This window comes from Polistes fuscatus, unplaced genomic scaffold, assembly GCF_010416935.1.
Source record: "Polistes fuscatus isolate 324 unplaced genomic scaffold, CU_Pfus_HIC Scaffold12, whole genome shotgun sequence".
Taxonomy (NCBI): Eukaryota; Metazoa; Arthropoda; class Insecta; order Hymenoptera; family Vespidae; genus Polistes; species Polistes fuscatus.
The window spans coordinates 4,599,132-4,612,877 of NW_025113020.1; the positions used below are offsets into that span (position 1 = coordinate 4,599,132).

Sequence of the window (13,746 nt, forward strand, 5' to 3'; positions counted from 1 at the left end):
TCTTTTTAAGAATCTTAATGATGTCAATGAAATATCGAAATAAAAAGGATATAACTTGTAACGAATTAATCAATTATTTTCTATCATGACCAATTATCATGATTTATACGATTTAAACTTGAAAAATGGAAAAACCTTCGTAATCTATAAAATATTTATACATTCGTAATGTTAAGTGTTACATATATATATATATATATATGTATATGTAAAATTCGTTTTTTTTTGTGTTATAACATCACAATAAACTCCTTTAATACAGGAACAATTAACAATTGTATAATATATGTAGCAGACTTGTCCTTCCACAATATTGATTATACAATAATTCAGCGATTTTAATTATATCCCATTTTATAAATAATGTTTATATATATCATTGAATATATGTAATAATAAATGATTACTTATATCGAACGATTACACTCAAAAAGTATTTCTATAATGGAATATAATTATGTATTATTAATAAATAATTTATCGATATCGAGCATTTTACTGCATTTTTTCATGTACTTATCCATATCTGAAAAATCAGACAAGGCCTGACAAATGATTTTATTTAATATACTTGGCCATTCGTTTTCAAGTATTTGTAATTTTTCTATGGCATCGACAGTGAGATCAATTAAATTCAATAAGTGTACTTTTCCTTTGTGCCTCCAAATTAGATCCTCCTACAATACGTAAATATTTTCTTTTTTTTTCTCCTGAAAAATATTATTTTTACAAATAGGATGAAATAATAAACATACTTGCGTTACGTTTCCCTTTCTCCATTGGAGAGCTTCTTTTCCAACGACACTTCTGAGAGCGGGATCGCTGTTAAATAGAAACTGTTTGGCAGTGATTTGTTCCCCATTTTGTCTCTGTACCTTTTCTAAATGTAATCTTTGCAATAATGGTTGCAGTAAAGAATCTGGCAGTGATTGTATTACGATATCTATCAATCCAGCATATTCCTCATCCGCGTGTTCAATTTCTTCTTCAGTAATCTGTACGTAATTTGTATATAAATTGTTTTTTAAATAATATGTTAATTATTTTATTAATACAAAAAATGTGTTATTTATATTTTTTTAATATTAAAATACCTCTTTGCCATTGATAGTATGAAGTCCCCAATGTGCTAAACGAAATATTGCATAAGATCTCCAATTTTTGGATATTATTGGATTTCCTTCCGCTTCTATCCGAATACTACCAAGACCCTGCGCTTCGGCTAACGCATTAATCTGTCCCAGATGACTGATATTAGTTTCTTTGAATAAAAAGTGTTCTACGTTTGGAAAACGATTCTTCAATTTATTTAAAATCAAAGCTATGCTATTAAACTGAACATAGTTGAATTTAACAACATTAACATCTTCCGCTTTCAATGTATCCCACGAACGATCAATAAAACGTAATGCACCTTGCCCAAAAACATTTAAACAACGACCAATTATTTCAATTAAATAATCACTGCCTGTAATTAATTAAACATAGGATATATATAAAATAGTTGATTATAATTTTGTAATATTCATTATTTTCATTATACCTTGTTCTCTCTCCCTCGGTAAAATTTGTTGCGGCCTTGGGCTTGTGGACACTGCGGCTCTATATTTTACTCTAGCAGTAGCTGCTCTGTTACTTTTATAATAAACTATTTTTTTTACATGCGCACTTTTTACTCTATGCTTATCCTTTTCAAAATCATTATTCTTATGCGTTATATTTTTACTCAACGACAAAGAACTTGAATCGCTTAAAGTAGACTTACTACTATCCAGACTATTAATTTTAGAATTTATAGAATAATATTTAACGCGATTACTATTCGATTCAGTTTGGATTGTTTCACAATCGTTTGAAATATTTGCTTCGGATATTCCATCTTCGTGGTAAGATTTTGTAGACGAATCTTCTAACTTGATGTTAGATTCTATATTATCATCAATAAATTGTATAGTTGTTTTGTGATTCTTGTAAACCGATGATTCGGCAACATGATTTGTCATATTTATTAATGTTTTAGATGTAGAGGATAAATCTCCATCTTTTTTAACATCAATTTTATTATGCCCAGAATATTTTTCAGAATCAACCGAGGATGTGCGCCTACTTGAGTGTATTAAATGACACCGTAAACCACTTTTTAAACTTTCATGACTTTCCGAACTCTCGGTTTCACTATTGGCACTACTCGTAGCATCATTTAATGTTCCTAAACTATTACCGAGTTTCAACAGATTTTCATTAAATTTATTATTCATCAAATTGTCTATTATAGAACTTAAAATAGGTGGAAGTTTAAATTCTAATGGATATGTCTTAGAAGTGTCTTCTAATTTATGTAAACTATCTGTAGAATTGCTTCTTTTATTTATTTGTATTTTCGTAGCTTCTACTTTTTCATTAATAGATGTTAAACTTCCAAATCCTTTTAATCTTGCTTTGCTTAAACTTTTTGGTCTAATAATATTAACTTTGTTATGCATACTATTGCTATTATTAATTTTACAATTATTTATTTTATTGTCGTTGGTAGTAGGCTTGCTTTTTGATCTCAAAAATTCCCAATTTGTTTTTGCATTAGAAATGATCTCTTCCCGTTGTACATTCATACATACTTGCGTACTAAGATCCAAGAAAGCTGAATTAACTTGTTCCTTAGCAGTTCTCCAAGCTATAGCAGTTCTACGAATTTGTTCGGTAATTTGCATCGATGATAATATTTGAAGATTAGGTAAGTAAGACACGAGAAAAGATATATAATCGCTGTTTAAAGTTATCGGATTGCCATCAATTGAAATTTCTTTGATATGAAACGCTTTGACTATACTACCCATATCTTCTACTCTGAGAAACACAATTAATTATTAAAATTAATTAAATTAATGAGATAAATATATCAATGAGAATAATCGTTAAATACTTACTTGTATATATCATTGTTACTTAAATACAATTTCTGCAGTTGCGGTATATCACCGAATCCCAAAAGCTTTTTTATTCTATTACGTCTAAGATTTAATTCTTTTAAAGACGTCAACCCATGAAAATCGTTACATCCAACTATCTTAATAATATTCCCAGCTAAATTAAGAACTTTCAATGACGAAAGACCATTTAAACCTGCTATTTGTTGTATCTGATTGCCGTGCAGATCTAACACTTCGAGTTTGCAAAGTTGCATTAATCCCTCTATCTTTTTAATCCTATTTTTACCCATTAAAAATACTCTCAAGTTTTCTAAGCATTCCAAGCTGCAGATCTTTTCTATTTGATTATCGTACAAGTCAAGAAATACTAATTTATTTAATTGCTCAAAATTGCAACCTTCGATCTTCGTTAAAAGATTATGTTGTAAAGATATCAATCGTAATTTTGATTCTCCGATTATATTTGGAAATACAGTCAAACCTCTTCTATCCAGCGATATCCTATCAGGATTTTTTTCTTTTTCTGCCGGTGCTCGTATTGCGCTGATTGTTTTTCCTTCTCCCATCCATTGCAACGTAACTGCATTAGAACTTTCTACTTCGGGTGATTCCAAGTTAAATGATGATCCTACGGTACTAAAAATGTACATCCTACAGATATAGAATACTTCGTTGTCTTATATAATGAAACATTTGATATCAAAGTTCTTCGATTACCTTAAAGAATGATATGAACGTTTGGACAATTTAAGCGGTGTAAGCGTTCCAGGTAAAACCGGTAGTGCTGGCGCAATCGTTAAGAATTTACTCTCATCCTGAAATTCTGTTTGAATGGCCGATCTTCCTCTAATATTAAAATTAACCGTTTTTATCTAAGCAAAGAAAATAATAATAATAATAATAATTTATAGAAAAAAGAAGATATTTATTATTGTTCTAAAAAAAGTGTGTGTTTCTTTTTTTTTAAATTGATAACATTTTGTTGAAAATATATAAATATATATGCATACCTGTGCTTCTATCTTATTGCTTACTGGCATCACATAACCGAAACGTAAAAAAAATTGTTTTAATAATAATTGATTAATTACACGAGTTTTATTTTTTTTTTCTTTTCTTTTTTTTACCTATCATTTAATTAATATCGACATATTTGTAATGTTACGCCACCGTGTTTTATGTTTGAAGTCAAGGACATTAGTTTCGTGTTTGGTATTGCGCGGTAGAGCACCATTCGATTGTTACCCAAAATATGATTTGAATTTGAGAATTCTTGTCCTGTTATTATATTTAAACAAACTATCTGTATAAAACGAGAATAATCATTTTTAATTAGTATCAAACAAAACATATTTTTACTATTTCTTCATGTTTTTTATATTATTTTATAATAATCATACGCTTATGCACTAAATTTCTTTCCAACTGCAATCGCACGCGCACTTTTGAAATTCGTATCTTTTTACCATCTACTACGTAACTCAGTACAACAATTATTAAAGATTGAAAAGATATTAGTAGTTAAATAATTTATTCGATAAATATTTTTATTATAATAATATTTAAATTTTGCAATAAAATAAAATATACTTATTTTAACGTTTTATTTAAAAATAGTTTTTATGACAGCTCTGAAGTTGTGCGTTTATATGGAGCGTGAAGTTGCCTATTACTAGTAAAGAATCACGCCAATTTGTTTACATAATTTAAAAAATTAATTAAATAATGAATACGTTGTGTCGAATATCTCCTAAAATTATTATTTCTACGTGTTATAAAATACAAGCAAATAATTATGCTGCACCAGGTACGTTATGCATGAATTAAAAACTATTAAAAAGTTGTACACTTAATATAGGTTAAAAAATATAGATAAAAATAGTACTAGTATTGTTAAAACAAATAATAGAGTTTTATTTTAAATTATTTTCTAATATTATTATAATTGTTATTACACATTGTATATAATATGTTATGACAAAAAGAAATTTTAAAAATTCTACAAATTTAAGTACTACGAGATAAACACAATAATAATATATTTTTTTGTATTTCCTTCGCTAGGATCCAAAGTAACGCTTGGAAAAGGTGTAAGTTCAAAAAAAGGTGTTTCTTCAAACAGGATGGTATTCCCCGTCGAAAAAGATACTAACAAGTTAATAACTTATGTTTGCGGATCCAATTATTTTAAAGAGGGAGAAGATGTTAAACTTAAACCTGATTCAGAATATCCCGATTGGCTTTGGACTCTTCCATTGACACCACCACGTTTGGAGGACATGGATCCAAATACGAAACAATATTGGCGTCGTTTAAGAAGGCTCGGTATACAAAATGATAATTTAAGAAGAAAATTTAGATAATTGTCGATAGATTATGTACGAGTAATAATCAAATGATATCTATGCAAGAGGAAACGCGTATTAAATAAAATTTGTAAATAGAACTTTTATTAAGAACAAGTAAAATAATTAAAAAGAAAGTAAAGAAAACGATTAATCTATATTAATGCATTTCCATTCCCTATTTTAATCGAAGCTTATCTCATATTCTTAGAAATAAGACAAGCGTTAATTATATCTTATTATCTCGATTGGATATTTTTACAAATATCTTTGCGGGAGTTATAGGTGTTGTTAAAAAATAAAAAAGAAAAGAATTAGTACCTATCATTAATAATTGGCAAAGAATTACACCGGTATGTTTGCAATGAATAATGTATGTAAATATAGATTACAGAAAGAATTATATAGCTAGTTTTCCTGATTTATTACAACTATAGAAATAAAGTAAAAATAAAAAAATGTCTTTCGCAAATAGACAATATAAGAGAGCGTTTGTCCAATTAGCAATAAGCCGCATAAAATGTGTAATATCTTTATGATAATCATTGGGTGTTGTCTGATATCAAGTAAAATAATAAAATCAGATTATGATAATGGTGACTTGTTAATCCATTTTCTTAGATTAAGCGTATAAAAATTTAATTTTGATTTTGCATATATACAAGCTATGTCCGTTCATTCTAACAATATTCTAACGATCAAGAGTAACCGAAAGAATCATCGTTGCTTAGAAAACTATACCCGTTAATATAGTATCATCTATAAAATATAAAGATTATAATCACAGGTATGCCTTCATAATCTGTTCTGTTTGTTACATTGTATTATGTTAGAACAAATAATTGTTCATTGAATTGTATTTTTGATTATAAACGAAACATTCAAGAATTCTTAATCAATTATTTCTAATCTATCTATAATCAGACAAATAATCAACAGTACTTAATCAATAACAATCTTTTTTTTTAAAACTAAAGATTAAGAAAGAAAAAATTCGTATGTAATGATTATCTATAGTTTAACAAACGATTAATTATTTTCCATCACTTTTATGGTAAATGATTTTTCTTGTTTTTTTCGTCAAATCCTTATGTGTATTTATATGTATATAAGATCAAACGCTACAGATATACCAAAAAATTGATCATATCTGTTGTAGAATCAAGTGTTTTCAAAATTATCGAAAATTAGATACATGGAAAGCCTTTTGCTTAATTACGATATTAATATATATTTATATAGATACATAATGTATGATAGGGAAAGATAGATACGATATCTGTGTGAAAAACGAGCACTAATAATCACTGATTAAAGTCATTTTGATAGGAGTGTCAAAAATTTATAAGTGTATGCATGATAGTCTGTTTGTGTATGTGTTGTTGGTCTATTATCACCTATAAATACGAAAATTTAATAAGATTTGTCATTCATTAGTCAAGATCTTTCGTGGCTCTTTGACAAGGTAAGACACTTGAGTATTTAAAAAAATAAAAAAATAAAAAAAGATTCTATCAACTATTACGTAAATTAATTATATTTTCATGTAAAAATTGTTCATTTTTCATCAGTATTTAAAAATATTCTCTGCCATTTACTCTCGTATCGATTTTAACACCTGTCACTATACATTTTCATTTCAATAACCTTGAGATAAGAGTATAGAGAGATTTCTGATAACTAACATAAAGATCCTCCCCATGAGTCATTGTCAGATTGAAACAGTTTATAAGTCATTCGATGACATTACTATATCAGAAGAAAATCGATTAACTTCAAGCTCTGTTATATATATATATATTATCATTTTTTTATTATTTAATTATTATAAAAATCTTTTATATAGAGCAGAACTTTTCCTTACAGATGAACACTTGGATCGTGTTGTTAGCAGCCTTTGCAGCTTTGGCTGCAACTGCGAAAGCAGATTGTAAGTAGATATATATTATATTGTTATTTTATTTTTACTTATAGAAATATATTCCTTGTGGACGTATGTTATTATTTTATAATTATATTTTTCATATATTTTATTTACCCATGGATTTTTTTTTCTTCTTTTTAATAGACAAGATCGTCTGCTATTTTGGTAGCTGGTCGACTTACAGACCCGATGCAGGCAAATTCGAAGTAGAAAACATCGATCCAAATCTCTGTACTCACATAATTTACACATTTGTTGGAATCAGCGAAGAAGGAGAAGTTAAAGTATTAGATTCTTGGCAAGATCTTCCAAACGATTATGGAAAGAATGGTTTTGGTAGATTCATCAAACTCCGTCAAATCAATCCAAACGTTAAAGCTATAATCGCCATCGGAGGATGGAACGAGGGTTCGACTAAATATTCTCACGTTGTTGCAAATCCTGCTCTTCGTGCTAAGTTCGTTACTTCCGTTGTCAATTTCTTAAAAAAATATGATTTCGATGGTTTCGATGTTGATTGGGAATATCCGAATCAACGCGGAGGCAAGGCTGACGACAAACAAAATTACGTTTCTCTCCTAAAAGAACTTAGAGAAGCATTCGACAAACATGGATACATTCTTAGCGCGGCTGTTGGTGCTGCTGAATCTTCTGCTTCTCAATCTTACATTATTCCTGAAATGTCCAAACATTTGCACTTAATCAATCTTATGGCTTATGACCTTCACGGTTCTTGGGAATCCACAACTGGAATCAATGCGCCTCTTTATCCTCAAAAAGGCATAACTGGTAACAACGCTAAACTCACTACTGTAAGTTAATCATTATTTATTTGCATGTAATATTTACTTGCCCGGAAGAGAGATCAATAATTATTCATTTTAGGATGCAGCAGTACAATATTGGCTAGATCAAGGTGCCCCTCCTGAAAAATTGATTGTCGGCGTACCTTTCTACGGTAGATCTTTTTCTCTTCAAAACGCTCAAAATAATAAGGTTGGAGCCCCAACTACTGGACCAGGAATGGCAGGAGAATACACTCGTGAACCTGGAATGTTGGGATACAATGAAATTTGCAAAAGAGTACAAAGCGGTAAATGGACTGTTGTTTACGACGAGGATCAACGCGTACCTTATGCATATAGCGATAATCAATGGGTTGGCTATGACAATCCTCAGTAAGTATATGATTACTTTAAATGTTCATGAATTGAATTATGGTATTTACTTCAACAACTGAAAACATTCATTATGTGTTATTTTCTAGATCTTTGAAGGAAAAAGCTGAATATATTAAAGCTAAAGGTCTTGGCGGTGCTATGTTGTGGAGCGTTGAAACTGACGACTTCCAGGGTGCATGCGGAGAAAAATATCCTCTTCTGAAAGTTTTGAACAATGTTTTGCTAAATGGTCCACCTTTAAGGCCCACCACAGCTACTAAACCAACTAAACCAACAGAATCTACTACACCAACCAAACCTGCTAAACCAACTGAATCAACAACTGTCAGCCCACCAAGCGAGGGTATTTGCACCAAGGAAGGATTTGTTCGTGATCCTCATATCTGTTCTAAATTCTATCAGTGTATTCTTGTCAATGGTCACTTCCAAGTCATTGAATTCAACTGTCCCGATGGTCTTGTTTTCAATCCAAAAATATTAGGCTGCGACTACCCAAGTTCAGTTATATGTCCATAGATCAAATAAAAATTATACATTTTGCAGAACTAACTTTCTTACTTGACTGCAGTAAATCCTTTTTTCTTATATTAAAAATAAATAATATATAAATATATCTTTTTCTTTACATTATATAAATTAAAATATAATTTTAATAATAAAGATATTTAATAAGATATAATTTATATTGTCTTTTGATACAGTAAAAATAAATTTTATCATTTTTTCCAAATCTATTTAATAAAAATGGTACTAATACAAATAACAGCTTACGTGTACTGCGTTATATCCGGAAACTGATTAACATAATAATATTTCTCTTTTGATTCTATCAGTACTGTTTTATTCGATTTTATAGGGAGGACATTTATTAAGTTTAATGTTATTTCTACGGGTCTTACTGAGCCAAAGAAGTCAGTTATAGGAACTTTATCGGGATCTCGTTTAAATAAATCTTTTCTTACGCCGACTGTGGATAAACAGTAATGTTTTGGACACACTTTGAGCTGTAATAAAAATATATATATTTAATTAATATTGAAATGATATTAAATTAAAATTTAATTCATACGATAAAATACTAACAAATTCTGCTAATGTTCTACTACTGGTGGGTTCAACTTTTTCTAAGAAGTCGAGTGCATAGTACGTAAACCGATCTATAACGTATACACCTATTGCAGGATCCACGTGATGCTAACAAAGTATACAAAAGAATAATTAGTTAACTCAAAATATGGTAGAACAATTTTGTATATCGAAAAACTTACGGATAATGAATCTTCTCCGACCAAACTAGAAGTAATTGCTAAAATATTAGGAGAATAAAACTTTTCGTACATCGAACTAGCTTGGCATGTATCTACGATAAATAATATCTCATGATATCTTCGCTTTTGCCACATTTGTTCTAAAGCATCCCCGAGTTCTCGACTAGTTATTTCTTCGGAATCTTGAAACTTAAGAAATCCATTGCCTCCGTGACCAGTTAAATAAATTAATATATTAGATCGTTCATCTGTTAGTAATTTTTTAGATCTTGGTGTCTCAGGTGCCAATCGACCAGTTAATAATCTTACAAAATTTTCTACGGTTACTTCGTAACCCCTGTAATCAACCTCAACGTCATCACCGTAAACATTGATGTGTTGTTTGACGTTGTTGAAGACCGTGGCAGGTCTAGGATTTCTAGGATTACATGCCATGTCGTCGGCAATCATTAGAATTATTTGTGAGTCAGGTATTCCTAAACGTTTAACACTTCTGTATATGGATAACACATTTGCAACATGTCTATAGTTAAACCAAAATCTAGAAGTATCAACTAACACTGCCCAATTATTTGAGTGTCCTGTTTCTTTAGTATTATTGTATTTCTACAAATTCATTAATTATTAATTAAAAAAACAGCACAATTAATAACACACACAAATGATAATCAAAACTTACTAACCTTTAAAGAATGACATGAAATTGTTAACACAGACAAGATAATTATTATCAATGTATAAATCGATTGCATTTTGTATGCTTTTTTTACACAGTATCGATATATCAAATTCTATTTCACATACTTTTTTCACATACTCTATTTCACATTTTTTTTTAAATAACGTTAGAATATTACAAAAATCACACTCAAGAAACAAGGAGAATATAACCTTTTAAAAATGAAGCGACACTAGCGCTAACTACACCGGTATACATTAACTAAAATGACGTTTACATGTATGTATCGTGTTATTGATGAGTGTATGTATACTCTGTTATATACACATATACATATTTTAAAATATAAATGGAAAAATTGTTGAAATAATGAAAAAATAAATTGAATAAATCTTTCTATTGATATAACTTTAATTTGATCGAACTTTCAAATGTTTCATATATATATATCACGGATTTGTATTGATTATTATTCTATAGGATTGTGATCATTAAAAATCTTTTATTTATTCTGAAAATTCTCCCTGTTCCTTGCAATTACAAAACACATGTTTCCATCTAAAAATGTAATCCGTAAGATCTTATGGAAAAAGATCGTATCGTTATACGAGATAATAACTTTTCAATGTGACATTTCAATTTCACTCGGAATAATATCGCTTCCTCGTAAAAATGTGTACACAATGCATAGTAAGTATATGCTTACTCAACTATGCATAGGATATATGCGTGTGTGTATATATATATACATAATTTTATATGTAATAAATAGCTGTGTTATTATTATCACAGCTTACAATACTTAATATAATAATATTATAATAGACGAAAAACGCAATGCCATTCGTGATAAACAATATGGCGGTGATTGTTAAATTTCAAAGAAAATTCGTCTTTTCGTATCAATAATGGCTGCACTAAATGTCTGCAATATTTAAAACAAATTAATATTATTAAAAAAAAAAAAAAGAAGAAAAAGAACACACAATAGTAATAATAAAGTAAACTTATGAAAACACTAAGAAAAACAAAAGAAATACGAAATAGAAAAGAACGATCATTTAAAAATGTGAAAAAGATTATACCGAATGGTAGTAGTAGCAGTAGTAGTAGAGAGTAATTTAAATGCATATCGTATATAAATGTTGGTATAACAAGCTTATCAATTTTTACGTATTATACGTATACATAAGATACGATTCGCAACTGTGTGTAAGTTTTTTTTTAATTAATTAATGAATATACAAATTCGTAAAAAATGCTTTTAGCGCGCTACGATTTGAGAGACACAGATGGCGCCACTGGACCGCGGGAAAATTCAAAAAGAGAAGACCGCGAAGAATACGAATCTTTCAAACGAATTGTTCGCGCGCACACACACACAGTGTTCTATTTTATTTTTCTAATTAATCAAAGATAAATTTCACATTTCGTGATCGATCACAGTATTTCTTTTGGTTTGTTTTTAAATAATGATAATCAATAAATCAAATATTTGAATATAAATCAAATATTTTTCGAATATGAAATAAAAAAATATATATATCGTGTAAATACGTTCCGCGTGTTTTCTACAGCTGCAGTATCAACACGTACATATTTTCATACGTTTCTTTTATATATCAAACATAAGTTATAGTTACACGTATATGTTAATCATCGTACATGTACGATTTCTTCATTTTTTTTCTTTGTTTGTTTATCTTTTTCTTACGGCAATACGAACAATAAATCGATGAATTTGTATGGAATGTAATAATCGATTATGCCATGCAATTATTATACTTGTTAAGTTAAATCAAATAGAAGAATACAACAGAACGAGATAAAACATAAAAATTATCAAATTCAAACGAATAATCGATGTGATGCTTTTCTAGAATTGAATAAAATTAATATCTGTTTATATGTGTCTGTATAAATGAGAAAAGAAAAAAAGAAAAAAAAATGTAATGATATCGTTTCTAAAAGTTTACAGTTACAATAAAAACAATTTAAAATCGTCTAGCTATTAATTTTGATTGAATCACACTCTCGATCGCAATTATTTGAATCAAATGTTACTTCCGAATCAATCCGATTATTATTTTAAATATCAACGAGTGCTGCGTTAAATATGATCAACGACATTGTACTAATAATCACAAATACACACACACACACACACACACACCAATTTAAATCTAAAATAATCGCAATTTGAAATGATTATCAATTAATAATATTAATAATATTCTACATATTAAATATTATATCCCTTATAATCGCACACGAATTAGATCCTTTCGTTAATGTAAAAAAATGAATATCCTGTATAATCTTTAACGATAAAATACGAACAACAGCGATTATTTCATTTCAAGAGAGCGTTGTGATCCTCCCCACCGTTCGACGTTTAGATCCGTTATGACACAGGCTTGTTTTTATTTTTATATACTCGACGATTATTTATAATTATTACAAACACGATTAACAACACGAGAATAATATGTAATCAAACCAAAAAACATTGTCTTTTATTTTCATATGTTTAATATTATAAGAGTTTTTTTTTTTATCATATTTATAAAAACAAGAAAATAGAAGAAGATCTAAACGTCGCGTTTTAACGTTTCGATTATTTATCGAAATTTAATTCGATATTTAATCGATATTCGATTAATTTTTATTTTACAAACACACACACACACATACACACGCACACACACACACGGATGGGGGATTTTATAACGCGTTTTATTATTTTAATTAACTATGAATAAATTTTTTCCTTTTTTTTTTTCTCTTTTTTCTTTTTCCTCTTCCTTTCTATTTTTTTTTTCTTTTTTTCTTTTTTTTTTTTTTTTTGAAGCACCATAAATATCGTTTTCAATAATATTCCCCATTAATCTCTCTCTCTCTCTCTCTCTCTCTCTCTTTTCGTATATTTCTCTTCTCTTTTCGTTCTTTTATCTTGTTTTTTTTTTTTTATTTTTTTGTTATTTCTTTTTTATACTTTTTGATAATTTCTCGTTGATTATTATTATTATCTTAAACGCATATATAGAACGTCGTCGAATTAAATCGAGGAGGAAGAAAAAAAAAATATATTGTGCTCAAGTTGATATTGATTTGTATCGTTTACAAAATTCATGTCGATTAATTAATTAATTAATTAATTAATTAATTAATTAAATATATAAATTGATGCATTCCTTCACACGAATATCAGATGTTCTACACGCTCGAATAAAAGCGAAATATAGATGTTTACACGTATGTATGTGTATATATATATATATATATATATAAGCTCTCTATTATATACTATTAAGATATATTATTATTATTATTATTATTATAATAATATAATATATTAAGACGTATATATAATAATAATTATAATAATATTTTATATTAAAAAAAAATACGATTATTATTAT

At 28.4% G+C, this 13,746-nt stretch overlaps 4 protein-coding genes and 1 long non-coding RNA gene across 7 annotated transcripts; 2 read left to right on the plus strand and 3 right to left on the minus strand.

Moving 5' to 3' along the window:
- Positions 1-257: 257 nt before the first annotated feature.
- Positions 258-4,217, minus strand: LOC122513279 (leucine-rich repeat-containing protein 49). 2 transcript variants are annotated; one of them, XM_043629556.1, is made up of 7 exons: positions 3,938-4,217; positions 3,645-3,799; positions 2,925-3,578; positions 1,544-2,844; positions 1,095-1,468; positions 756-995; positions 258-677 (listed from the first exon to the last, which is right to left on the minus strand). In XM_043629556.1, the coding sequence occupies exons 1-7, from the start codon at positions 3,965-3,967 to the stop codon at positions 456-458; spliced, it is 2,976 nt and encodes a 991-aa protein (XP_043485491.1). In that variant the 5' UTR covers positions 3,968-4,217; the 3' UTR covers positions 258-455. The 2 variants fall into 2 exon arrangements, with proteins under 2 accessions (XP_043485491.1, XP_043485492.1); XM_043629557.1 differs by having other exon boundaries at positions 2,925-3,563; positions 3,938-4,216.
- Positions 4,218-4,565: 348 nt separating this feature from the next.
- LOC122513408 (39S ribosomal protein L54, mitochondrial) lies at positions 4,566-5,866 on the plus strand. The gene is made up of 2 exons (XM_043629746.1): positions 4,566-4,734; positions 4,992-5,866. The coding sequence occupies exons 1-2, from the start codon at positions 4,653-4,655 to the stop codon at positions 5,288-5,290; spliced, it is 381 nt and encodes a 126-aa protein (XP_043485681.1). The 5' UTR covers positions 4,566-4,652; the 3' UTR covers positions 5,291-5,866.
- A 1,085-nt stretch (positions 5,867-6,951) lies between these two features.
- LOC122513409 (chitotriosidase-1) lies at positions 6,952-8,919 on the plus strand. Its single transcript, XM_043629747.1, has 3 exons — positions 6,952-8,008; positions 8,082-8,374; positions 8,464-8,919. The coding sequence occupies exons 1-3, from the start codon at positions 7,268-7,270 to the stop codon at positions 8,891-8,893; spliced, it is 1,464 nt and encodes a 487-aa protein (XP_043485682.1). The 5' UTR covers positions 6,952-7,267; the 3' UTR covers positions 8,894-8,919.
- Positions 7,852-8,420, minus strand: LOC122513410. Of its 2 annotated transcripts, XR_006302749.1 has the most exons (3): positions 8,329-8,420; positions 8,046-8,244; positions 7,852-7,967 (listed from the first exon to the last, which is right to left on the minus strand). It is a non-coding gene; the product is annotated as an uncharacterized LOC122513410 (long non-coding RNA). The 2 variants fall into 2 exon arrangements; XR_006302748.1 differs by lacking the exon at positions 7,852-7,967 and having other exon boundaries at positions 8,008-8,244.
- Positions 8,920-9,093: 174 nt separating the features above from the next.
- LOC122513429 (putative GPI-anchor transamidase) lies at positions 9,094-11,325 on the minus strand. The gene is made up of 4 exons (XM_043629774.1): positions 10,329-11,325; positions 9,646-10,251; positions 9,461-9,571; positions 9,094-9,381 (listed from the first exon to the last, which is right to left on the minus strand). Exons 1-4 carry the CDS (start codon positions 10,395-10,397, stop codon positions 9,145-9,147), a joined length of 1,023 nt encoding a protein of 340 aa, XP_043485709.1. The 5' UTR covers positions 10,398-11,325; the 3' UTR covers positions 9,094-9,144.
- Positions 11,326-13,746: the final 2,421 nt, after the last annotated feature.

Coding starts and splice junctions, on each gene's coding strand:
- LOC122513429 (XM_043629774.1), bottom strand. CDS start 10,397: ATGCAATCGATTTATACATTGATAATAATTATCTTGTCTGTGTTAACA. Junction 9,572..9,645: donor TCGGAGAAGATTCATTATCC/GTAAGTTTTTCG, acceptor ATACTTTGTTAG/CATCACGTGGATCCTGCAAT. Junction 9,382..9,460: donor GTAGAACATTAGCAGAATTT/GTTAGTATTTTA, acceptor TTTTTATTACAG/CTCAAAGTGTGTCCAAAACA.
- LOC122513409 (XM_043629747.1), top strand. CDS start 7,268: ATGTTATTATTTTATAATTATATTTTTCATATATTTTATTTACCCATG. Junction 8,009..8,081: donor ACAACGCTAAACTCACTACT/GTAAGTTAATCA, acceptor TATTCATTTTAG/GATGCAGCAGTACAATATTG. Junction 8,375..8,463: donor GTTGGCTATGACAATCCTCA/GTAAGTATATGA, acceptor GTTATTTTCTAG/ATCTTTGAAGGAAAAAGCTG.
- LOC122513279 (XM_043629556.1), bottom strand. CDS start 3,967: ATGCCAGTAAGCAATAAGATAGAAGCACAG. Junction 2,845..2,924: donor AGTAACAATGATATATACAA/GTAAGTATTTAA, acceptor TGTGTTTCTCAG/AGTAGAAGATATGGGTAGTA. Junction 678..755: donor GAAAGGGAAACGTAACGCAA/GTATGTTTATTA, acceptor TACGTATTGTAG/GAGGATCTAATTTGGAGGCA.
- LOC122513408 (XM_043629746.1), top strand. CDS start 4,653: ATGAATACGTTGTGTCGAATATCTCCTAAAATTATTATTTCTACGTGT. Junction 4,735..4,991: donor AAATAATTATGCTGCACCAG/GTACGTTATGCA, acceptor TTCCTTCGCTAG/GATCCAAAGTAACGCTTGGA.